Source organism: Ranitomeya imitator, chromosome 3, assembly GCF_032444005.1.
Source record: "Ranitomeya imitator isolate aRanImi1 chromosome 3, aRanImi1.pri, whole genome shotgun sequence".
Lineage (NCBI taxonomy): Eukaryota > Metazoa > Chordata > Amphibia > Anura > Dendrobatidae > Ranitomeya > Ranitomeya imitator.
In genome coordinates this window covers 95,439,415-95,464,806 of record NC_091284.1, presented here as the reverse complement: position 1 = coordinate 95,464,806, position 25,392 = coordinate 95,439,415, and the positions used below count along the sequence as shown (strand labels likewise).

Below are 25,392 nucleotides of genomic sequence, written 5' to 3'. Positions count from 1 at the left end.
GCATGTCTCCTGGCATGTCTCCTGGCTGTTAGGCAATCCCTGCTTGTGTTGCAGCTGTCGAACAGCCACGAGACACGCAGCCTCGGGTGTTATGGACCTGGTGGTTAGGAGCACCCGGCACGACCTGATAGTTAAACTCACACAGGACAAGCTCTGGGATGTGGAAGCTCTGCTGACCGCAGACCCTAATCCTATCACAACAACTAGAAATAGCCGTGGAGCGTTCCTGACTCTCCCTAGACGCCTCTTCACAGCCTAAGAGCTAGCTAGCCCTAGAGATAGAAAATAAAGCCTACCTTGCCTCAGAGAAATTCCCCAAAGGAAAAGGCAGCCCCCCCACAAATATTGACTGTGAGTAAAGATGAAAGTCACAAACGCAGAAATGAAACAGGTTTCAGCAAAATGAGGCCAGACTTGCTAAACAGACAGAGGATAGGAAAGATATCTTTGCGGTCAGCACAAAAAACTACAAAAGACCATGCAGAGTGTGCAAAAAGACCTCCGCACCGACTAACAGTGCGGAGATGCCACTCTGCATCCCAGAGCTTCCAGCTAGCAAGACAAAATCATGATAACCAGCTGGACAAGGAAACAATGAACAAATAATAACTATCAGGAACTTAGCTTCTGCAGGAGAAGACAGGTCACCAGAAAGATCCAAGAGCGAACTGAACCAATGCAGGAACATTGACAGCTGGCATGGAGTAACGATCCGAGTGGAGTTAAATAGAGCAGCCAACCAAAGGATAAACCACGTCACCTGTGTAAGGAACCTCAGAAGCAGCAGCTTCACTCACAGCCACCAGAGGGAGTCCATGGACAGAACTCGCCGAAGTACCATTCACGACCACAGGAGGGAGTTCGACAACAGAATTCACAACACTCGGGGACTCGAATATATGTCTCAAGCACCACATAGAAACTCGGTTAGCACCCGAGCATGCTCGGATAAGACCTTGTCCGTGCAGATTCGCTCATCAGTAGTAGAAGTCTATTAGCAGGACACATCTAGAATTGGCAATCTTTACCTTGAGTGCTTCAAATTTGTCACATTGCGATGGCATCTCCTGTGTACAGCACCCTCTCCAGAACAGATTTTCAATTGGATTCAGATCTGTGCTCTGACTGGTCCACTCTGAAGCTTTGATTATTTTTCTGATTATGTGATTCTTTTGATGATTTAGAGGTTTGCCTAGGGTCGTTGTGCTGAAAGGTTTTGTTGAAAAATTAACTGATATGTGGAACTCTTGATACTACCCTTCTCCTTGACTAAAGCCCAGTTCTAGCTGCGGAAAATCAACCTCAGCATAATGCTGCCTCCACCACTCTTCACTGTGGGTATGGTGTTCTTTTGGTGATGCTCAGTGTTGGCATTATGGCTGAAAAGTTCACTCTTGGTCTCAGCATAAAACGTTTTCTCACATGCTTTTGACAGACTTGATATAGGTTTTGGCAAACACAGAGCTGCCTGTTTTTCTTTTTAAGAAAATGATTTCTTCTTGCTATCCTACCACACAGACCAGACATATGAAAAATACAGGTGATTGCTTCACATGCAGTACACAACCATTAAAAAAAGGCATTTAGAGGGAGAATATTGTTGTTGTTTTTAAAACATAAATTGCAGTTCTTTCTTCAATGTGAACACCTACTTTGCCTGCCACTAATTCTGGCCCAGTAAATGGACATCTAACACATTATAGAAAATAGATTTTTCACTGGATATTTATATTGTACTACTACACAGCATTCTTTACCAATATTCTGCAGCCTTCGCTTAGTATAGATGCGTGTTTAGTCTCTAAAGATTGGAGAAGAGCTACAGCAATCCATTTTCCGTGTTTTTTTTAGATTTGTCAGGAGAATGCATTATAGCGACACCTTCCTCTAGTGATTATTGATCTGGATGCAGCAACTGACATTGCACAGTGATATAGTACAGTGATATATACCATCACTGACAGGAGGGGAACTTATACCCTTGTCTTCTTCATACAAGACCCACATCATTTTTAATTGTTCCTGTAAAGTTTTTTACATTCTAAAAACTAGACATGTGAGATAAAGCAGTGATAAGAGGAGGTATATTTTTTTACTTTCAGTAATTTATTTACAGCTGCCGTCTAGGAATAGTGGAAAAATATGTCAGGCACCATCATGAAAACCCAACGAGCACCATTTTTGTCAATGTAGTCCAGGCTGTGTTGGTGGCCAGAATTCCATTGATCTGGTTGTGCTGCTATTTTAATTTTGAAGTTCCTATAATAATGAATAAAAAACCACACAAATACCACACTATATTATTGGGAGCTGAACATTTTGATAAAAAAGGGGTTGTCCTAATAGTGAACAACCCCTTTAAGCATAGTGTCAAAATGCGTGAAACACAGCAGATAATAGGAAAGAACTTTTGAAATAGCATGTACCGTATCTGACTGCTTGTCTGTTAGAGATCTTGGCGCATGCAACTAAACAATGTTTTAAGTTATCCTCTATCTCAAAGATGAATGATAACTTACTGATCACTGGGGTCTAATCCTGAGATCGAGCTCTAGAAACTGAGGACCATGAGTCCTGTCTTGAATGAAGTTGAGATGCACATTTTTGGCTATTTCTGGCAGTCCGATAGACAATGGGCACCTTAGCTCTATTCAAGAAGGAGCTCTGCAAAACCCAATTCCCCGATTGTAAAGCCTTCGTCTTGGGGTTGTGGAAGATCCTAGTGGTAGGACCACCAGAAATCAGTAAGTTATCCACTATCTAGGGGAGAACTTATTATTTTGGTTGAATAAGCCTCTGATAAATACGAAGCACTTGGTGTAAGTTTTGTTTGAAACTAATTTTTGTGGGAAAGGTGCAAATTGCACTAGACTATAGGAAACTTATATTAAAAGTTTACTGACCTGTGAACCTTGGAGTAAAGGGAAGGAATCACACTATCGGGATTATTTATTGATATATTGTCATGCAGAGTGAATATACCGGTTCTTTGACAGATAGCAAATAAAAGGAAAGCCAGGCGAGGTCAGATGATAGATACATTATGGTGAATGTAGCCGAGGACAACATAATCGCCCACATTGCTATAGTCGCAGACACTGCTGACATGGTTCACGGATTTATATTCCTGGGGTGGATACACACAGCTGTCTCTGTAATTGGAACTTTACAAGCAGCTTTTTATTACTGGGCAAAAAGCACACTGAACTGAGAGATCTTAATCTAAAACTTTAAATGACTTTCCCTGATACTATATTTAATCATTTGCTTCTCTGTCTGGTGGAAAAGAATACTGGCAGTGATAGGACCTTGGCTGAAAAGTTAACTACATGGATCATTTTAAGGCATTGGGACCTTTTATAATATCTTTTACTTGAACACGGTAATAACTAGTCTCAACTTTTATTTGTTCTTAAATATTACATTTTCCATAGAACAATGAAAATGATGGAATGCTGGAACCCTGCCATGAAGACTACCGAAGGCAAAAGATGGACTCTATTAACTTAAATGGGATTAATTAGGTTTGTGTCATGGGGTTCTACTGTGGCATTTTTGATAGAACACGAGACAGAGACACCTAATATAACCCTCAATGCAGATGGCCATCCATGTTAATTAGGTTCCATATGGATATATATTTGCAGCACAGAGGCTTTGCAGTGCTTGGTTCAAATCCTACCAAGAACATATGTATGGGTTCTCCCTATACTTGATAGGGTATTTGGATTGTGAGCCGCAATGAGGACAGTGATGTCAATGTATGTAAAGTGCTGCTGAAATATGATGGTACTGTATGTATGAGTCAGCATAATAAATAAATCAATTTTTTAATACTACAGTTTATGACCCAATCTGAACATCAACCTCAACTTACCAATGATGAGGCTACTTATGTATAGAGCGTTAATTACACTCATTTTTCCTATCAGATATTCATTATTCTTTCTGAGTAGAAAAATGTTTTATACTTTATGGGATATATCAGGGTCTATTATGATTTGAGTATTCCTCAACTCCAGTCCTCAAGTCCACCAACAGGTCATGTTTTCAGGATTTCCTTAGTATTGAATTATCACCTGGTCGATACTATGAAAATCCTGAAACTATAATGTGTTGGTGGCTCTTGAAGACTGCAGTTGGGGAACACTGTGCTACACGATGGATCCATCATATCTATAAAGGCTACTGAAATGATAAAGGCCGTGTGTTTCCTCAACAGTCTAATGCAGATTCTTTAAAAGATGGTCTCATTAGAGATAAACTCTTTCCGTTTGCTGCCTAATTGTATCATACATAACAAACATTCAGATGAAGCGACAACAGTTTAATATTTGGATGGCCCATGTTCGACAGATTTGGGAGCTACACTCTGCTCTGGCTTAAAATGAGGAGCAGGGTCCTTTTTTAGAGCATAAAAACTTGTGTTTTGTTCAGGAACCAAGCCTCTTAAAAAAAGGGGAAAATTAAGAAACGACAACAAACTTATCACAAATTGTTCTTAGTCTCTCGGACCATTATTGGTGAAAAGTTTTCCTTAAAACTATCGTGATCAGTGATATTTACGTCTTTTGATCCTAGTTCTCTAAATACAAAGATCCATCCAAATGACATCTGCAGCTTTCTAAGAAGTGTTTCATAACTCGGCTGGTCTCCATTTGCTTCTAGTTATTATCTTTTAATTATCGGAGAACGGTTAAATGGGCTCAGTGACTGCCATGCACCTAAATGATCCAGTTATATTCCAAATCCGATGTTTGTTGCTAAGCAGGATTGTATATTCTGGGGATTGTTTGTTCCGTTCTGGAGTTTTATGGTGAGTGAGAATTGATTGCTGAGAGGAAGGCATCTGCTAATGAACACAATAGCGGAGGAGAAGCGAGGCTTCTGCGTGGCAACAAAGAGGACATTCTCAAACTACATGTCTCAACAGAAATACTAGCATGAGGCCACATTGTACTTGTCTACTAAATATGACTCTAATCATTTATTTAGAGATTGATCTAACACCAAATCCTTTTAGTGGTCCAGTGGATTGGCCATTGGTTGCCACTGTTATATTTTCTAGGTCTATTATAGGGAATGTATTAGGAAACGGCAGGTTATTTCACAGGGTTTTCCTGGAATTTAAATTTGTGCCCTATTCTTAGATCATTAGAATTTGACTCACGATACCCCACTGTTTTAATTTGCGACACCCCACTGTTTTGATTCGCGACACCCCACTGTTCTGATTCGTGACACCCCACTGTTCAGATGATTGAGGGCACCACAACACATTGGATATAAAGAAATAAAGTATTTGAAGACGGAGGTCTCATGCAAATCAGATATTAATCAGCTATAAGAGGAAGTCGAATCTTCTCCTCTCCATTATTTGACTGTCTTTTCATTAATCAACCTTGCTAATCTGATGGATACAATTCCCTTTAATTTGAGTATTACTCTGGACTGTTTGTGGTTCCTGTTTTTCAATGTTGCTTTCAACCTTCTATGTGAGGTCTCCACTTTGCTTTTTGTTGCAACTTCTACCATGTGGGTTTCTTTTTTTAGTAGAAAATTGTAGTGGAATAATGTGCTGATACAGCAGATTACAGATACAAAGCAAATACTGATTTACTATAAATATTCAATGACATCGTGATCCTTTTAATTCATTATCCAGAACATTTGCAAAGTTGCTGTCTAAAGGACCGTAACTATCAGTACATAGAAACCACACACTAGGCTTTATTTACACATGCCCATTTTGCATAAATTTTATCAACTCTATTTTTGGGTCATCTGTTTTTGTTACCATCTTTGTTAATCTGTTTTTCTTGTTTGCAAAGCAAAAAATGGAAGGAGTTTTTTCCAAGATTCTCTTACCAATATGTCCATGAAAAACTTATACCACCGCTACGTCTACAGACTTCCACCATTCCTGAAGCCCCCGTCACACATAGCGAGATCGCTAGCGAGATCGCTGCTGACTCACAAGTTTTGTGACGCAACAGCGACCTCAGTAGCGATCTCGCTATGTGTGACACGTAGCAGCGACCAGGCCCCTGCTGTGAGATCGCTGGTCGTGTCGGAATGGCCTGGACCATTTTTTGATCGTTGAGGTCCCGCTGGGTAGCACACATCGCTGTGTTTGACACCTTACCAACGACCTCGTTGACAGGACGTCCCTCATTGAGGTCTGTTAATCGTCATGAAATAACTGCCATGTGACATCGTTGTACAGGTCGCTACAGGTCGCCGCATCGCTGCTGCGTCATTGGGGAGATCGCACTGTGTGACATCTCACCAGCGACCACATAGCGACGCAGCAACGATCCCTGACAGGTCGTATCTTTGTCGGGATCGCTTTAGCGTCGCTATGTGTGATGGGGCCTTTACTCCCCTCAATAAACACTGACAACAGACAAAACCTAAGATAGAGACAAAATGCAGATATACCTTGCTGTAAGTAAAAAGCAATAGTGCATATAAACAACATGGGGCACTTGGTAACGGTAAACAGTAAAAGCCATACCACCAGCGCCAAGGTGTACCCATTCGGGGGGGTCTAACCTCTAGTAGTAAAACCTTACCATGTGTCAAAAATGACCTTAATGTGGATAAGGGTCGAGCAGGGCCGGGGTCCGACTAAGGATACCCAGCAATGTAGAGCTATATACAGTAAACATATTGTCCAGCACAAAGAAAGGAAGGCCACACCATTACCTTCTCTGAGTGCAAGAACCTCAAGCAAAACCGCCCAAAAATGGACTGGAGTATAAGTTAGTATACATGCAATGTGCAGCAGCATGTTCACACCAGACATCAGACAGACAAAGCTAGGGGTTAGGACCATCCTGATTGGGTACACTTTGTCGCTGGTGGGATGGTTTTTAAATTTTTTTTAAGTCAGAGACAGTGTTTACTAAGTCCCCTATCTACAGTTAGGGCCAGAAATATTTGGACAGTGACACAATTTTCGCGAGTTGGGCTCTGCATGCCACCACATTGGATTTGAAATGAAACCTCTACAACAGAATTCAAGTGCAGATTGTAACGTTTAACCCCTTTCTGCCATCAGACGTACTATTGCGTCCATGGGGGGTGGGCCCTACTTCCCAAGGACGCAATAGTACGTCATATGCGATCGGCAGCGCTCACGGGGGGAGCGGCGCCGATCGCGGCCGGGTGTCAGCTGCCTATCGCAGCTGACATCCGGCACTATGTGCCAGGAGCGGTCACGGACCGCCCCCGGCACATTAACCCCCGGCACACCGCGATCAAAGATGATCGCGATGTGCCGGCGGTGCAGGGAAGCACCGCGCAGGGAGGGGGGCTCCCTGCGGGCTTCCCTGAGACCCCCGCAGCAACGCGATGTAATCGCGTTGCTGCGAGGGTCTTGCCGCCCTCCCTCCCTGCTCCAGGTCCCGGATCCAAGATGGCCGCGGATCCGGGTCCTGCAGGGAGGGAGGTGGCTTCACAGAGCCTGCTCAGAGCAGGCACTGTGAAGCCTGCACTGCTGCATGTCAGATCAGTGATCTGACAGAGTGCTGTGCAAACTGTCAGATCACTGATCTGTGATGTCCCCCCCTGGGACAAAGTAAAAAAGTAAAAAAAAAATTTTCCAAATGTGTAAAAAAAATTAAAAAAAAATATTCCTAAATAATGAAAAAAAAAAAAAAATATTCCCATAAATACATTTCTTCATCTAAATAAAAAAAACAAAAAAACAATAAAAGTACACATATTTAGTATCGCCGCGTCCGTATCGACTCGCCCTATAAAACTGGCACACTAGTTAACCCCTTCAGTAAACACCGTAAGAAAAAAAAAAAAAAAACGAGGCAAAAAACGACGCTTTATTATCATACCGCCGAACAAAAAGTGGAATAACACGTGATCAAAAAGACAGATATAAACAACCATGGTACCGCTGAAAGCGTCATCTTGTCCCGCAAAAAACGAGCCACCATACAGCATCATCAGCAAAAAAATGAAAAAGTTATAGTCCTGAGAATAAAGCGATGCCAAAATAATTATTTTTTCTATAAAATAGTTTTTATCGTATAAAAGCGCCAAAACATAAAAAAATGATATAAATGAGATGTCGCTGTAATCGTACTGACCCGAAGAATAAAACTGCTTTATCAATTTTACCAAACGCGGAACGGTATAAACGCCTCCCCCAAAAGAAATTCATGAATAGCTGGTTTTTGGTCATTCTGTCTCACAAAAATCGGAATAAAAAGCGATCAAAAAATGTCACGTGCCCGAAAATGTTACCAATAAAAACGTCAACTCGTCGCGTAAAAAACAAGACCTCACATGACTGTGTGGACCAAAATATGGAAAAATTATAGCTCTCAAAATGTGGTAACGCAAAAAATATTTTTTGCAATAAAAAGCGTCTTTCAGTGTGTGACGGCTGCCAATCATAAAAATCCGCTAAAAAACCCACTATAAAAGTAAATCAAACCCCCCTTCACCCCCTTAGTTAGGGAAAAATTAAAAAATGTATTTATTTCCATTTTCCCATTAGGGCTAGGGTTAGGGCTAGGGTTAGGGCTAGGGTTAGGGCTAGTGTTAGGGTTAGGGCTAGGGTTAGGGCTAGGGTTAGGGCTAGGGCTAGGGTTAGGGCTAGGGTTAGGGCTAGGGTTAGGGTTAGGGCTAGGGTTAGGGTTAGGGTTAGGGCTAGGGTTAGGGCTAGGGTTAGGGTTAGGGCTAGGGTTAGGGCTAGGGTTAGGGCTAGGGTTAGGGCTAGGGTTAGGGCTAGGGCTAGGGTTAGGGTTGGGGCTAGGGTTAGGGCTAGGGTTAGGGCTAGGGTTAGGGCTAGGGTTAGGGCTACAGTTAGGGTTGGGGCTAAAGTTACAGTTAGGGTTTAGATTACATTTACAGTTGGGAATAGGGTTGGGATTAGGGTTAGGGGTGTGTCAGGGTTAGAGGTGTGGTTAGGGTTACCGTTGGAATTAGGGTTAGGGGAGTGTTTGGATTAGGGTTTCAGTTATAATTGGGGGGTTTCCACTGTTTAGGCACATCAGGGGCTCTCCAAAAGCGACATGGCGTCCGATCTCAATTCCAGCCAATTCTGCGTTGAAAAAGTAAAACAGTGCTTCTTTCCTTCCGAGCTCACCCGTGTGCCCAAACAGGGGTTTACCCCAACATATGGGGTATCAGCGTACTCAGGACAAATAGGACAACAACTGTTGGGGTCCAATTTCTCCTGTTACCCTTGGGAAAATACAAAACTGGGGGCTAAAAAATAATTTTTGTGGGAAAAAAAAGATTTTTTATTTTTACGGCTCTGCGTTATAAACTGTAGTGAAACACTTGGGGTTCAAAGTTCTCACAACACATCTAGATAAGTTCCCGGGGGGGTCTAGTTTCCAATATGGGGTCACTTGTGGGGGGTTTCTACTGTTTAGGTACATTAGGGGCTCTGCAAACGCAATGTGACGCCTGCAGACCATTCCATCTAAGTCTGCATTCAAATGGCACTCCTTCCCTTCCGAGCCCTCCCATGCGCCCAAACAGTGGTTTCCCCCCACATATGGGGTATCAGCGCACTCAGGACAAATTGGACAACACATTTTTGGGTCCAATTTCTCCTGTTACCCTCGGGAAAATACAAAACTGGGGGCTAAAAAATAATTTTTGTGGGAAAAAAATTTTGTTTTATTTTTACGGCTCTCCATTATAAACCTCTGTGAAGCCCTTGGTGGGTCAAAGCGCTCACCACACATCTAGATAAGTTCCTTAGGGGGTCTACTTTCCAAAATGGTGTCACTTGTGGGGGGTTTCTACTGTTTAGGTACATTAGGGGCTCTGCAAACGCAATGTGACGCCTGCAGACCATTCCATCTAAGTCTGCATTCAAATGGCACTCCTTCCCTTCCGAGCCCTCCCATGCGCCCAAACAGTGGTTTCCCCCCACATATGGGGTATCAGCGCACTCAGGACAAATTGGACAACACATTTTTGGGTCCAATTTCTCCTGTTACCCTCGGGAAAATACAAAACTGGGGGCTAAAAAATAATTTTTGTGGGAAAAAATTTTTGTTTTATTTTTACGGCTCTCCATTATAAACCTCTGTGAAGCCCTTGGTGGGTCAAAGCGCTCACCACACATCTAGATAAGTTCCTTAGGGGGTCTACTTTCCAAAATGGTGTCACTTGTGAGTGGTTTCTACTATTTAGGTACATTAGGGGCTCTGCAAACGCAACATGGCGTCTCATCTCAATTCCTGTTAATTTTGCATTGAAAAGTCAAACGGCGCTCCTTCCTTTCCGAGCTCTCCCATCCGCCCAAACAGTGGTTTACCCCCACATATGGGGTATCAGCGCACTCAGGACAAATTGTACAACAACTATTGGGGTCCAATTTCTTCTCTTACCCTTGGAAAAATAAAAAATTGGGGGCGAAAAGATAATTTTTGTGAAAAAATATGATTTTTTTATTTTTACGGTTCTGCATTATAAACTTCTGTGAAGCACTGGGTGGGTCAAAGTGCTCACCACACCTCTAGATAAGTTCCTTAGGGGGTCTACTTTCCAAAATGGTGTCACTTGTGGGGGGTTTCAATGTTTAGGCACATCAGTGGCTTTCCAAACGCAACATGGCATCCCATCTCAATTCCTGTCAATTTTGCATTGAAAAGTCAAACGGCGCTCCTTCCCTTCCGAGCTCTCCCATCCGCCCAAACAGTGGTTTACCCCCACATATGGGATATCAGCTTACTCAGGACAAATTGTACAACAACTATTGGGGTCCAATTTCTTCTCTTACCCTTGGAAAAATAAAAAATTGGGGGCGAAAAGATAATTTGTGTGAAAAAATATGATTTTTTATTTTTACGGTTCTACATTATAAACTTCTGTGAAGCACTTGGTGGGTGAAAGAGCTCACCACACCTCTATATAAGTTCCTTAGGGGGTCTACTTTCCAAAATGGTGTCACTTGTGGGGGGTTTCAATGTTTAGGCACATCAGGGGCTCTCCAAACGAAACATGGTGTCCCATCTCAATTCCTGTCAATTTTGCATTGAAAAGTCAAATGGCGCTCCTTCGCTTCCGAGCTGTGCCATGCGCCCAAACAGTGGTTTACCCCCACATGTGGGGTATTGGCGTACTCAGGACAAATTGTACAACAATGATTGCAGTCCATTTTCTCCTGTTACCCTTGGTAAAATAAAACAAATTGGAGCTGAATTAAATTTTTTGTGAAAAAAAGTTAAATGTTCATTTTTATTTAAACATTCAAAAAATTCCTGTGAAGCACCAGAAGGGTTAATAAACTTCTTGAATGTGGTTTTAAGCACCTTGAGGGGTGTAGTTTTTAGAATGGTGTCACACTTGGGTATTTTCTATCATATAGACCCCTCAAAATGACTTCAAATGAGATGTGGTCCCTAAAAAAAAATGGTGTTGTAGAAATGAGAAATTGCTGGTCAAATTTTCACCCTTATAACTCCCTAACAAAAAAAAATTTTGGTTCCAAAATTGTGCTGATGTAAAGTAGACATGTGGGAAATGTTACTTATTAAGTATTTTGTGTGACATATATCTGTGATTTAATTGCATAAAAATTCAAAGTTGGAAAATTGCGAAATTTTCATAATTTTCGCCAAATTTCCGTTTTTTTCACAAATAAACGCAGGTACTATCAAAGAATTTTTACCATTGTCATGAAGTACAATATGTCACGAGAAAACAATGTCAGATTCACTGGGATCCGTTGAAGCGTTCCAGAGTTATAACCTCATAAAGGGACAGTGGTCAGAATTGTAAAAATTGGCCCGGTCATTAACGTGCAAACCACCCTTGGGGGTAAAGGGGTTAATTTGAAGGGTTGAACAAAAATATCTGATAGAAAATGTAGGAATTGTACACATTTCTTTACAAACACTCCACATTTTAGGAGGTCAAAAGTAATTGGACAAATAAACATAACCCAAACAAAATATTTTTATTTTCAATATTTTGTTGCAAATCCTTTGGAGGCAATCACTGCCTTAAGTCTGGAACACATGGACATCACCAAACGCTGGGTTTCCTCCTTCTTAATGCTTTGCCAGGCCTTTACAGCCGCAGCCTTCAGGTCTTGCTTGTTTGTGGGTCTTTCCGTCTTAAGTCTGGATTTCAGCAAGTGAAATGCATGCTCAATTGGGTTTAGATCTGGAGATTGACTTGGCTATTGCAGAATGTTCCACTTTTTGGCACTCATGAACTCCTGGGTAGCTTTGGCTGTATGCTTGGGGTCATTGTCCATCTGTACTATGAAGCGCCGTCCAATCAACTTTGCAGCATTTGGCTGAATCTGGGCTGAAAGTATATCCCGGTACACTTCAGAATTCATCCGGCTACTCTTGTCTGCTCTTATGTCATCAATAAACACAAGTGACCCAGTGTCATTGAAAGCCATGCATGCCCATGCCATCACGTTGCCTCCACCATGTTTTACAGAGGATGTGGTGTGCCTTGGATCATGTGCCGTTCCCTTTCTTCTCCAAACTTTTTTCTTCCCATCATTCTGGTACAGGTTGATCTTTGTCTCATCTGTCCATAGAATACTTTTCCAGAACTGAGCTGGCTTCTTGAGGTGTTTTTCTGCAAATTTAACTCTGGCCTGTCTATTTTTGGTATTGATGAATGGTTTGCATCTAGATGTGAACCCTTTGTATTTACTGTCATGGAGTCTTCTCTTTACTGTTGACTTAGAGACAGATACACCTACTTCACTGAGAGTGTTCTGGACTTCAGTTGATGTTGTGAACGGGTTCTTCTTCACCAAATTAAGTATGCGGTGATCATCCACCACTGTTGTCATCCGTGGACGCCCAGGCCTTTTTGAGTTCCCAAGCTCACCAGTCAATTCCTTTTTTCTCAGAATGTACCCAACTGTTGATTTTGCTACTCCAAGCATGTCTGCTATCTCTCTGATGGATTTTTTCTTTTTTTTCAGCCTCAGGATGTTCTGCTTCACCTCAATTGAGAGTTCCTTTGACCGCATGTTGTCTGCTCACAGCAACAGCTTCCAAATGCAAAACCACACACCTGGAATCCACCCCTGACCTTTTAACTACTTCATTGATTACAGGTTAACGAGGGAGACGCCTTCAGAGTTAATTGCAGCCCTTAGAGTCCATTGTCCAATTACTTTTGGTCCCTTGAAAAAGAGGACGCTATGCATTACAGAGCTATGATTCCTAAACCCTTTCTCCGATTTGGATGTGGAAACTATCATATTGCAGCTGGGAGTGTGCACTTTCAGCCCATATTATATATATAATTGTATTTCTGAACATGTTTTTGTAAACAGCTAAAATAACAAAACTTGTGTCACTGTCCAAATATTTCTGGCCCTAACTGTATATACATAATTGTCTAAGGGGTACTTCCGTCTGTCTGCCTGTCCTTCTGTGACGGATATTCATTGGTCCTGGCCTCTGTCATTCATGGAAATCCAAGTCGCTGATTGGTTGCCGCAAAACAGCCACGACCAATCAGCGACGGGCACAGTCCAGAAGAAAATGGCCGCTCCATACTCCCCGCAGTTAGTGGCCGCCGCCCGCTCCCCGCAGTCACTGTCCCCGGCGCTCCGCTCCCCGCAGTCAGTGTCCCCGGCGCTCCGCTCCCCGCAGTCAGTGTCTGGCACCCGCTCCCCGCAGTCACTCCCCGGCGCTCTGCTCCCCGTAGTCAGTGTCCCCGGCGCTCCGCTCCCCGCAGTCAGTGTCCCCAGCGCTCCGCTCCCCGCACTGTCCCCGGCGCTCCGCTCCCCGCACGCTCCATACTCCCCTCCGGTCACCGCTAACACAGGGTTAATGCCGGCGGTAACGCATTCCGTTATTGCCGCTATTAACCCTGTGTCCCCAACCTTTTACTATTGATGCTGCCTATGCGGCATCAATAGTAAAATAAAGTAATGTTAAAAATAGTACAAAAATAAAAAACCTGCTATACTCACCCTCTGTTGTCCGCTGAACCGCTCGCGCCTGCCGCCATCTTCCTTTCCCAGCGATGCTTTTTGCGAAATTACCCATAAGACCTAGCGGTCTCGCGAGACCGCTAAGTCATATGGGTAATTTCGCAAAGCATCCTGGGAATGCAAGATGGCGGCAGCCGCGCGCCCATCTGCACAGGATCCCAGGAGGCGGAGAGACGGGACGCTGAGGAGCATCAACAAGAATGGTGAGTATGTTCAACTACAAGGGGCCCTCGGATCGTTAGGTGAGTATGTTTATTTATTTTTTTTTAATCCTGTGACATACGTGGCTCGGTAATATACTACGTCATTGGGCAATATACTACGTGCCTCTGTGCTGTATACTATAAGGCTGGGCAATATACTACGTCGCTGTGTCATATACTACGTAGCTGGACAATATACTACGTCACTGGGCAATATACTACGTGGCTCTGTGCTGTATACTACAAGGCTGTGCAATATACTACGTCGCTGTGCAATATACTACGTGGCTCTGTGCTGTATACTACGTGGCTGGGCAATATACTACGTGGCTCGGTAATATACTACGTAACTTGGGCAATATACTATGTGGCTGGGCAAAATACTACGTGGCTGGGCAATATACTACGTGGACATGCATACTCTAGAATACCTGATGCGTTAGAATCGGGCCACCATCTAGTGTTATTTATGTGCACTCTTGCTCTTTACTTACTTACAGCAGGGTATATGTTATTTTTGTTTCTATATTATGCTTTGTCTGTTTGATGGCTGGTGTGAACAGGTTGCACATTGCATGTATACCAACTTATGCTCTTGTTCATTTTTTGGGTTGTCTACACTGACATCATTGCAGAGTTAGGGCTTGTGAATATGGACATATTATCAGTCTGTTTGCGATCATCGGATCGTACTCTGACCCATGTTATTCTGAGGCCGTGATCATATCCGATTTTCTCCTTGAACCGAGCTGCTCTGGTGAAAAACATCACAGCTTTATTCAGTTTGATTTATTATTATTTATTTATATAGCACCATTAATTCCATGGTGCTGTACATGAGAAGGGGTTACATACAAATTACAGATATCACTTACAATAAACAAACTAACAGTGACAGACTGATACAGAGGGGCGAGGACCCTGCCCTTGCGGGCTTACATTCTACAGGATTATGGGGAAGGAGACAGTAGGTCGATGGTTGCAGTAGCTCCAATGGTGTTGAGGGGGCCGTGTGGTCTTTACAGGCTGTAAGCTTCCTTGAAGAGGTGGGTTTTCAGGTTTCTTTTGAAGGATCCAAACATAGTGGAATATTTTCTGTTATCCTTTTAGAGACATCCTTATAGAGACAGACCAAGGTCCAGACAGACCTGTGTTTGATCTGATATTCGGATCACACTTGGCTATACAAGTAAATGAGTGGGTGGAAAACATTGGACTACACTTGGTAGACATCTAAGTGCAGGCTTATTTCCATGGACTGACACAGTGGAGATGATGGAGAGATTTTTTTCACCATCTTCTCTTTATCTGAGAGACTCAGATCACACTGTGATCACACTCTGATGAAACACTGATCAGAGTGTGATTTGCATAATGGACCCGATTTTATCTGGTGAGAGAATATAAGGTTGTGTGACCTTAGCTTACTGTTCATCCTTTAACTCTGTCACTCGAGTGGGATATAACTGATTTTTGTTTCTTTAAGACTACCATGTGACACAGCAAACAGAGAGGTCCTCTGCTGTATAGGTAGTAGAAGTAGCAGCACCAGCAGTGTTTGTCAGATGATTGCCAGACTGCTTAGATGCCTTTATGGTTGGGAACGAGCATTCTTCAATTATTGGCCCTTCTCACAGCAGCATTAGTCGAGACCGTGTTCTTTGTTGCACTTTTCATACATCTTTTTTACATACATCCACTCAATCGCGAGGACATATTATGATGACCCTCCTTGTGCAGCCAGATTCAGATTTATAGTCCGGTACATTAATGGTGATGGAGACCGTATATTGAGCTGCCTTGAGCTTGAATATGGGGTATCTACCAGGTTTCATGGTGGCCACTATGATATTATCAGCTATGTTAATAATAAATACCCTTTTTCTTTCTGTTTCATTACTGAAATCTTCTCATCATTCATCTGAATGTTTCTTTTCAATCTGTGGTTTTCTATGTGACATTTTCCATAAATGGATGTTCTTGGATTTCCTCCAGTCGGATCAGTAGTACACATAATGTAATTTCTTTATCCTCGTTCAGCCTAAATGTTATACACTTGGCCATCTTCTTAATACCCATAGTCTTCATACCTTGAAACAATGATCCCGTTTAAATGGGCAGATATGTGGGAAACAAGCATTCTTAAATCCACACTTTCCCAATTAACTGCCTTTCTACACACAACGAATAAGAAAAAAAACATTAAAAATAAAATTTTAATCTTGTTAATAAATGAATAAAAACACACTGGTGCTGTCCTGGTTAAATATTTTGCAAAAAAGCCGCTGGCACCCTGGCAGATGGAGTGTGCAAATCTGCCTGAATTACTAAGAACACATAAAAATTAAACTGAGCTGCCGCGCTAATCACAAGTATCATTGTACAGAACACAATGAGACTGCTGCCCTGTAGTCAATGAAACTTCCAAAATTCCGGAAGCGACACTTACTTTGAAATGCCCAAGAGTTGTGATGCTCCGGTGGTTTTCAAGAGTGCAATATAGAAAAATCAGCCGCACTCTTATGGTATATCTTTGCAAAAATGTGATGTATTTATTCACATGTGTTGAGACAAAATTTTCATGAATATACACACACACACAGCAGGGAGTATAAACGAAGTAGTAACGTTTCGACCCTGCCTCGGGTCTTTCTCAAACTGCGTTTTCTAGATAGTGTGAAAAATAAGAAGTGTGGTCCCTTTAAGGGCTCCTATTGTTGTGGTGTCAGGTCTTCCTGCTTCTGTGGGCATGAAGCAGGAAGACCTGTGTGTGTGTATATACATGAAAATTTTGTCTCAACACGTGAATAAATACATCACATTTTTGCAAAGATATACCATAAGAGTGCGGCTGATTTTTCTATATTGGACTTGTTGTTGGGTTTTTCCCAAGTACAGCCAGCACCAACCTAAGATAGCTGAGTGCGCTCCTTTTTTCTTAATATGTTTTCAAGAGTGCAGTCTGTTGTGGTCAGTCTGAGCTTGGGGAGCGTCCTCCCGTTCTCGAAATGTCCCCTGTGCCCGCGTCTGTGTAGTCTGGCGGTCAACCTCGGCCGATGGTGCCGTTATGTAGTAGCCGGGGGTGTGGTTAGTGGTGACGTCACCTGGCCATGGAAGGCGGACATGTACAAGGGCCAATGCCAACGCGTTTCGAGGGAACCGTCGTCCCTCTTTCTCAAGGTTATGGCATCTGTACTATCGCTATCCATTTATACCCACTGTAACCCCTACCCCCTTCACGGGTGGATCCCAGGAGCTCAGACAATCCATTCTTATTTTGAGATCAGATGTGAGTTGATCCTTGAAGGAGAAGGAGTGGGGATTCTTAGCTGAGGCAAGACCCCATGTCCATCTGTGACTGCGGAAGCGAACGGGGCGAGACTTGAGCTGAGGACATATCTCGTCGTTCGTGAGATTGTTTTGGAATCCCTTGGACTAATTGTGGACTATTGCTTTGTTACCTGGCACAAGGATTATCGGGAGGTGCCCCCGAACCTGTTCCATTGGACTAATTGTGGACTCTGTAGATCTACCTGCATGTGTTGTTCCAGCGTTCTTGATAATAAATCTGTTGAATCATCCCTCGGCTTGTTGTCCCTTCTTGCTCTGCCGTACACCCCGTCACACCCACGCTCACCTCCCCGCTGTTACACTAATCCGCCAGGTTGATTAGCAGATAGCTAATAGACTAAACTACTTAAACTACTGAACTACTTAAACTTTTTCCTACTAAGTACTGTTATGGAAATTGGGTTTGGATAAATCTATCTCTGTGTGTGCTGCGGCCGTTTCTAATTAGACTGAGTATTTTGAGCGCTCACGAATGAGACTGCACACCATTGTGACAATAACATTCCACCAATACTGATGATTTATTGTACATACATGGTTTTATAATTGCATATAGAAAGGAGGTGGTTAGGGGTGGTTAGTTAATTACCATATTGTCAAGCTCCTCTGTTATTGGTTATCTAAATATATCTGGAATATTGTGATTAGTGCACATATGAATGCTGATTAAGCAACTAAAATGTAGCTGTCTGCATCTTTCTGCATCTAGGACAAAGTTGAGACATCTGATCACCATTTAGTACATCTGGTGCTGTTCCGCTTTATGGCTGGAAATCCCCAGTCTGTCTAGCTTATATCAGTTTATGTCAGCCATTTTAAGCAATTGATTATAGTGTATATATTAGCTGTGGATATATGAATATACATGGGTATATATAATTATATAGGAGTATATACGCAAGTGAAATCTATATGATATATATTTCCATCACAGTACCACTGCCCTGTATATATGCATTGCGCAACTGCTGTGATTGGGAAAAAGGATGATGCTAAGCAATTTTTGTACATAGAGGGCTATATAATTCTTTCTGCAATCAATAAAAACCCTTTAATAAAAAACTTTTAATAAAAACTTTTTACTCAATATATATAAGAGAGCGAAACTTCTTTGCATTGGGCAAATATTTACAGTGCAAATGATACAATCCTACCCTTTAGCAGCCTCATTAACCCAAAAACCTATAATAAAAAATAGAAAATTTTATTTATTAAATACCTAAAAATAGAAAATTTGTATAACAAATCTTTATTAAAAACCAAACCATGTATATTTTTGTGCATACATAAAAAATGTCTTAAAATTGTGTATACACTAAAATTGCTACCTTTGAATCTCCCTCTTTAAATTTCTCTACAGGGCATACAATTCAATTTCATAGTTGAGTCCGTGCAGCGCCCCAGAGACCTGGTCGTTGCAGTATGGCACTCTGCCGCTAAGGAGAGTGGCGGTACGTCTGATGGCACTAAGGAGTTCTCCTGACCAGGTATCACCAGAACACATTACATTTCACACTCCGGCCACTAGGGGGAGAAAAAGGCTTTATTTATTGGGCCACCTAATAGGAATATACTCACCCTCGGAAGCGCCCTGCTTCCTTCCGACAGCCTTCCTTCCTAAGAATCAGCCCTTCCAGGACCTTCGGTGACGTCGCGGGTGACGTCGCGGCTTGTGATTGGCCGCGCGAGCGGTCACATGGGCGGCCGCGCGGCCAATCACAAGCCGCGACGTCACCCGCGACGTCACCGAAGGTCCTGGAAGGCTGATTCTAAGGAAGGAAGGTTCCCGGTTAGTACCAGGGCGCGTCAGAGGGTAAGTATAAGGATATTTTTTATTTTAATTCTATATTTTACACTTAAATATGGATCCCAGGGCCTGAAGGAGAGTTTCCGCTCCTTCAGACCCTGGGAACCATGGAAACCCAATGCACTGCATTGGGTTTCGAGTTTCGGCCGACCCCGACCCCGACTTTTTTATAGGATCGGCCGATTTCACTCGACCCGACTTTTCCAAAAGTCGGGTTTCATGAAACCCGACCCGATCCTATAAAAGTGAAGGTCGCTCAACCCTAGTGAGGACTATTCCGAATGCTCAGCAGTGTAGGACTACAACACACAGGCGCTAGTGGTAGGCAACGATTTCCATCTGCGAAGGGAACTCTGGATGTGCCCATCGGACCGGCCGGTCTCTGATAGCAATGTTAAACGTGCTCTGGATTGAGGATCCTGAAGTCTACAGTAAAGAGGTAAAGAGGCTGCAACCCTGTGTCCTCGTTATTGACTGCACCTCACACCATCACCATCCACCTTATTGGGAAGCCCTGGGGACACACTTCACCTGTGGGAAGGTATACCACCCAGCTGCCATTCCATCACCCCAGTGGACCCCACAGCAGCGTCGGTCACCCTGACCGAACACCACAGGTGGCGTCATGAACCCCTGACAGACTGTACCACCACTTCCATTGGACGCCCCTTAGCAGGGTCGCGGACCGGGCCTAGCCACCGTGACAGCCTCAGCACCGAACCAGAGAGGCCCGGTACCGAGAACCCGTGGCCCTGTGTCTGGGGGCGATCCAGCATACAATTCAATTTCATAGTTGAGTCCTTTAAGGACCAAACTAATGTAAAAATCCACTTCGATTCAATTCTCTACATACTTCTCAAATAGTCCACGCCTCTAGGAGTTTTTGGTACAGTTTGGATACCACAAAATGACATTCCGATACATGACCGACCATGTTTCTCTACATAATGGCGTGACAAGGGATGTCCCATGAATCCTTTTGTGATGTTATCCAAATGTTCTTTTACTCTATCCCTCAGTCGTCTTTTAGTGCGACCAACATAAAGTTTATTGCAGGGGTATCTAACCATGTATATAACCCCTGTCGAATAATCAGAGATGCTGTCTTTAATGATGAAAGATTCGATCCTCTCTGTATTCCAGAATGTGGTTTGAACCGACTTCTTACATTTTATATGTACATTTTAATCTTAAAAAATTGTCATTAAAGGGAATTTGTGAGCAGGTTTTTCTATGTAAACTAAGGTAGGAGCTGAGATACAGGATTCAGGGATGTGTCACTTATTAGGCTATGTGCTGTTGTTTCCATACAATTAATGTTTAATAGCATGGAGATTATCACTGCCAAGACTAGCTCCTTTGTGCCTGGTGGTCAAACCCTGTCCACTACTCTGACAAGCAGCTAACTGTTAATGGACACTGTACACAGAAAGCTGTGATGTGGGTGGGATTAACTTTCTGAGCTCTGTTACATGCTACATCTAAAACTTTGATTGTGTCAGAACTGCTGCACCCAGTAAACTAAGTGGTACATCATTGGAATCAGGATCTCTTTTCATACATTATGCTACTCTCAGATGAAGTAGAAAAAACCTGACAGATTCCCTTTAAAGCAAACCTGTTTCGCAGGATTTTGCTAAGTAAACTAAAGGTATTGTCAGGTTGGTAGTGTTAAACTGATTACAATTATGCATGGGGTGGATTTTTTTTATATGCAAATTGCCTCTTCAGAGAGAAAGAGGACTTGAACTCTATATAGCGCCACCTGTTGGAAGTAGTGATCCTACAACTCACAATCAACCCTTTAGCGAGTCTTGCAATATGACTTAGGGGTATGATGAGGAACATGTTTGTGCTTCGGGGCGGCCTGTGGGCAGGTCTCTCCTTGGTTTCTCTGGCTTAGAGTAGGAAGATAAGACTCTGCCCAGGGCCGGATTTAAGAGGTGTGTGGCCCGGGGCCCATTTTGGACGGAGGCACATTTTTCAAGGTGTTGCAATATGTAATGAAAAACACAAAATGAAACACAAGTTTATTTACAAAAATCATTTACGCAGAGTAATTCAGATATAATCATTCATTTTTTACAATCCAGGCACTTTCCTTGATTTTCGTGCTGCAAAATCACTAATGATGTCACTAAAGTCCAATTCACGCAGTAGATCTGACTCAATGCTCATGATAGCCAAAGTTACAAGTCGTTCCTGCTTCATGGATGTCCTTAATCGGTTTTCAACTACCGGTAATTTGAGTTTTGAGAAGGAACGCTCACCACTGCAGTTTGTTACCATCAAAATTAGATATATCCTTAGAGCTATCTCAATATTTGCTGTATATATCAGAGGCTGTTTACCTGTATATATCAGAGGCTGCTGCTGTGCTGGCTGTATATAGAATAGAGGCTGAGGGGCTGTATAAAGTGTATACACAGCACTATACGGTAAACAGGTCCACACTATATACATACAGTATAGACAGACACACTGTAATGCAGGATATAGTGTGGACCTGTACATACAGTATGGTACTGTGTAGGACAGGAGCTGCAAGAAATATACACAGACAGACACACACACACACACAGATCATACTCACCCACCGCGACACTGTGAAGCCTGACCCACTTCACCTCTGAATCTTCAGTGACTGAAGATCCAGAGTGAAGTCCTGCCGCGCTCCGCGGTGGAGAATCCTCTTCTCGCACCGGCATCGTGGCTCCGCCTCCTTCCTCGAAGGTAGCTGAACAAACTCATCTCATCTAATCCGAGGGAGCGATCATATAGCTGAATAGGTAGCGCCTAGAAGCTTCTGTTGGGATTGGAGAAGGCTGCCGCATGCCATAAGCTAAGCAGTAGGTACAGGGAGGGTACTAAGGAAGTCTGGCTAGGCTAGCCAGGTCAGTGGATGCTGACGCAGGTGAGATGCCATGACTCTGCCGCTCTGCGCCAGCCACTGAGATGTAGGACCCTAGTCAGGTCCCTACACTTTCAATAGTTTCTATTTTGTTAAATGTTATTGTTTAATGTTATTAGAAACGGTTCACAGCAAAGAGACGTGTATTTTACATGTTTTGAGATATTTATTCCTATATTGGTGGGAGGCCCCCCCTTCCCCCCCCCCCTTCCCTGTAAATCCAGGTCTGACTATGCCTAGAGTCCAGCCCCGGAGCACGAGCATGTCATTAACTGAAAACTTGTAATGCTGATTACACAAGAACCACAAGACGGATTTCTACACCCCAGGTATAATTTTAATCAGCAAAAGCAAAAGCATGCTAACCAGTTTGCTTTAAGCAGCTGTTTGATGTATTAACAATCATTCTGTACACACAGAAGTATGGTCGCCTGATCTAAAGGGGCCATTAAACATAGTAACATAGTAACATAGTTAGTAAGGCTGGAAAAAAACATTTGTCCATCCAGTTCAGCCTATATTGTGTCAGAATAAATCCCCAGATCTACGTCCTTCTACAGAACCTAATAATTGTATGATACAATATTGTTCTGTTCCAGGAAGACATCCAGGCCTCTCTAGAAGCTCTCGACTGAGTTTGCCGTCACCACCTCCTCTGGCAAGGAATTCCAGATTCTCACTGCCCTAACTGTAAAGAATCCTCTTCTATGTTGGTGGAAAAACCTTCTCCAGACGCAGAGAATGCCTCCTTATGACCCTCACTTTCCTTGGTATAAACAGATCCTCGGAGAGATATTTGTATTGTCCCCTTATATACTTGTTTTTTTTTCTAGTCTAAATAATCCTAATTTTGCTAATGTCTCTGGGTATTGTAGTTCCCCCATCCCCTTTATTAATTTTGTTGCCCTCCTTTGTACTCGCTCTAGTTTCATTATATCCTTCCTGCCCACCCGCTGATAATCAAGTGGCAGATGTTTAATGGCTGTGATCATATGGTGTAGACTCTGCACTAAGCATTAATAGGTTGTGCTAACACCTACAGTCTGTTATAGCTTTCCAGGAGCTACTCCAGAACATCCTTCCATGGGACTACAGAAAACACAAGTTGTCTCCGTTCTATAAAACAGCTTACACATGCCCAGCTTTCTGTTTCTATCCGGTACCATGTAGATTGAAGGCTCATATAGGTAGAGATCACTACTACTTTACTACTGTGAGCGTTTTTCTACTTGTGGTGAATTTTGGGCATCTTTTTATACTGTCATACAAGTCACTGGCAACAAACAAAACTATCTGACAGTAAGTGAGTAGCTGGATATGTAAATGGGTTGAAGGAATATTTGAAAACCTTGCTTTTTATAATATTTTGGAATATCGTAAAATCAGGTACATTTTTTCCGGCCGGTTTTTATTTCTATTCAATTTTACAGTTGAAAAATTTTGCAGTCACCTTAGGACAACCAAAAATCTGCAGTGAGGCTGTGTCTGTTCCAGAGTGGCTATAATCATATCTGCTTATAGGCCATTATGTTATTCTTTCAGAGGATCTTGCATCGGGTGTAGCTTTTTGTTTTCTAAGCCCATTATGATAACGCAGTAGAGAATATCTGCTAACTACACGTGATGGGCCATTGTTTGCATTTCATTTGCATCAATTTTATAATACATTTTTATGTACTTTGTCCAAACACATTGTGTATGGCTTTGTGCAGAAATTTAGCACTGTGACTGTTATCTAAATAGATTACACATATTACTCATACTGAGATAAATGTGCAAATATACTACGTAGATTTATCTTGCTAGTATCCTGTAATTTCTGCATGCGCTACTTCTCATTTTCAGTTACCTCTGAACTAGCGGGTGGAGACTAGCTGCTACTATGTCTATAATAATAATATATAATAATAATTTTTATTTATATAGCGCCAACATATTCTGCAGCGCTTTAATTATAGACGGGAATTGTACAGACAATAGACATTACAGCATAACAGAAATATAGTTCAATACAGATACCAGGAGGAGTGAGGGCCCTGCTCGCAAGCTTACAATCTATGAGGAAAAGGGGAGACACGAGAGGTGGATGGTAACAATTGCTTTAGTTATTTGGACCGGCCATAGTGTAAGGCTCAGGTGTTCATGTAAAGCTGCATGAACCAGTTACCTGCCTAAGTATGTAGCAGTACAGACACAGAGGGCTATTAACTGCATAAAGTGTATGAGAACATGATGCGAGGAACCTTTTTTTTTTTTTTTTATAAATACAATAATACATATTGCACATAGAAATTAGAAATCCCTGACCTCCTGTGTTTGTGGCAAATGTTGAGAAGCTTGAAGAACATTTTGCAGCAGTACTGAGCAGTGAAGACCTGAATCCAGCACTGGAGTGAGATAAAACCCTTAAGGTACCTTCACACTAAACAACTTCACAACGATATCGCTAGCGATCCGTGACGTTGCAGCGTCCTGGCTAGCGATATCGTTGTGTTTGACACGCAGCAGCGATCTGGATCCTGCTGTGATGTCGTTGGTCGGAGCTAGAAGGCCAGAACTTTATTTCGTCACTGGATCTCCCGCAGACATCGCTGAATCGGCGTGTGTGACACCGATTCAGCGATGTCTTCACTTGTAACCAGGGTAAACATCGGGTTACTAAGTGCAGAGCCGCGCTTAGTAACCCGATGTTTACCCTGGTTACCATCGTAAAAGTAAAAAAACCAAACACTACATACTTACCTTCTGCTGTCTGTCCCCGGCGCTGTGCTTCTCTGCACTCCTCCTGCATCCTGTGTCAGCGTCGGCCAGCCGGAAAGCACAGCGGTGACGTCACCGCTCTGCTTTCCGGCCACTGTGCTCACAGTCAGTGCAGGAGGAGTGCAGAGCACAGCGCCGGGGACAGACAGCGGAATGTAAGTATGTAGTGTTTGTTTTTTTTACTTTTACGATGGTAACCATGGTAAACATCCGGTTACTAAGCGCGGCCCTGCGCTTAGTAACCCGATGTTTACCCTGGTTACCGGCATCGTTGGTCGCTTGAGAGCTGTCTGTGTGACAGCTCTCCAGCGACCAAACAGCGACGCTGCAGCGATCGACATCGTTGTCGGTATCGCTGCAGCGTCGCTTAGTGTGAAGGTACCTTTACTAGAAAGCA

The 25,392-nt window shown here is 42.8% G+C and overlaps 1 protein-coding gene across 5 annotated transcripts in view; it reads left to right on the top strand.

Annotated features, from left to right (window-relative positions):
• Positions 1-25,392, top strand: part of ANKRD13B (ankyrin repeat domain 13B) — a 265,917-nt gene that overhangs the window by 51,724 nt on the left and 188,801 nt on the right. The window contains exon 1 of one of the 5 annotated variants that reach the window (XM_069761173.1): positions 18,878-19,004. The exons of the other annotated variants lie outside the window; for them this stretch is intronic. Coding sequence (XP_069617274.1) covers positions 18,978-19,004 — 27 coding nt within the window. The 5' untranslated portion in view covers positions 18,878-18,977. Of the gene's footprint in view, positions 1-18,877; positions 19,005-25,392 lie in introns of those variants that run through there. 5 annotated transcript variants of the gene reach the window in all.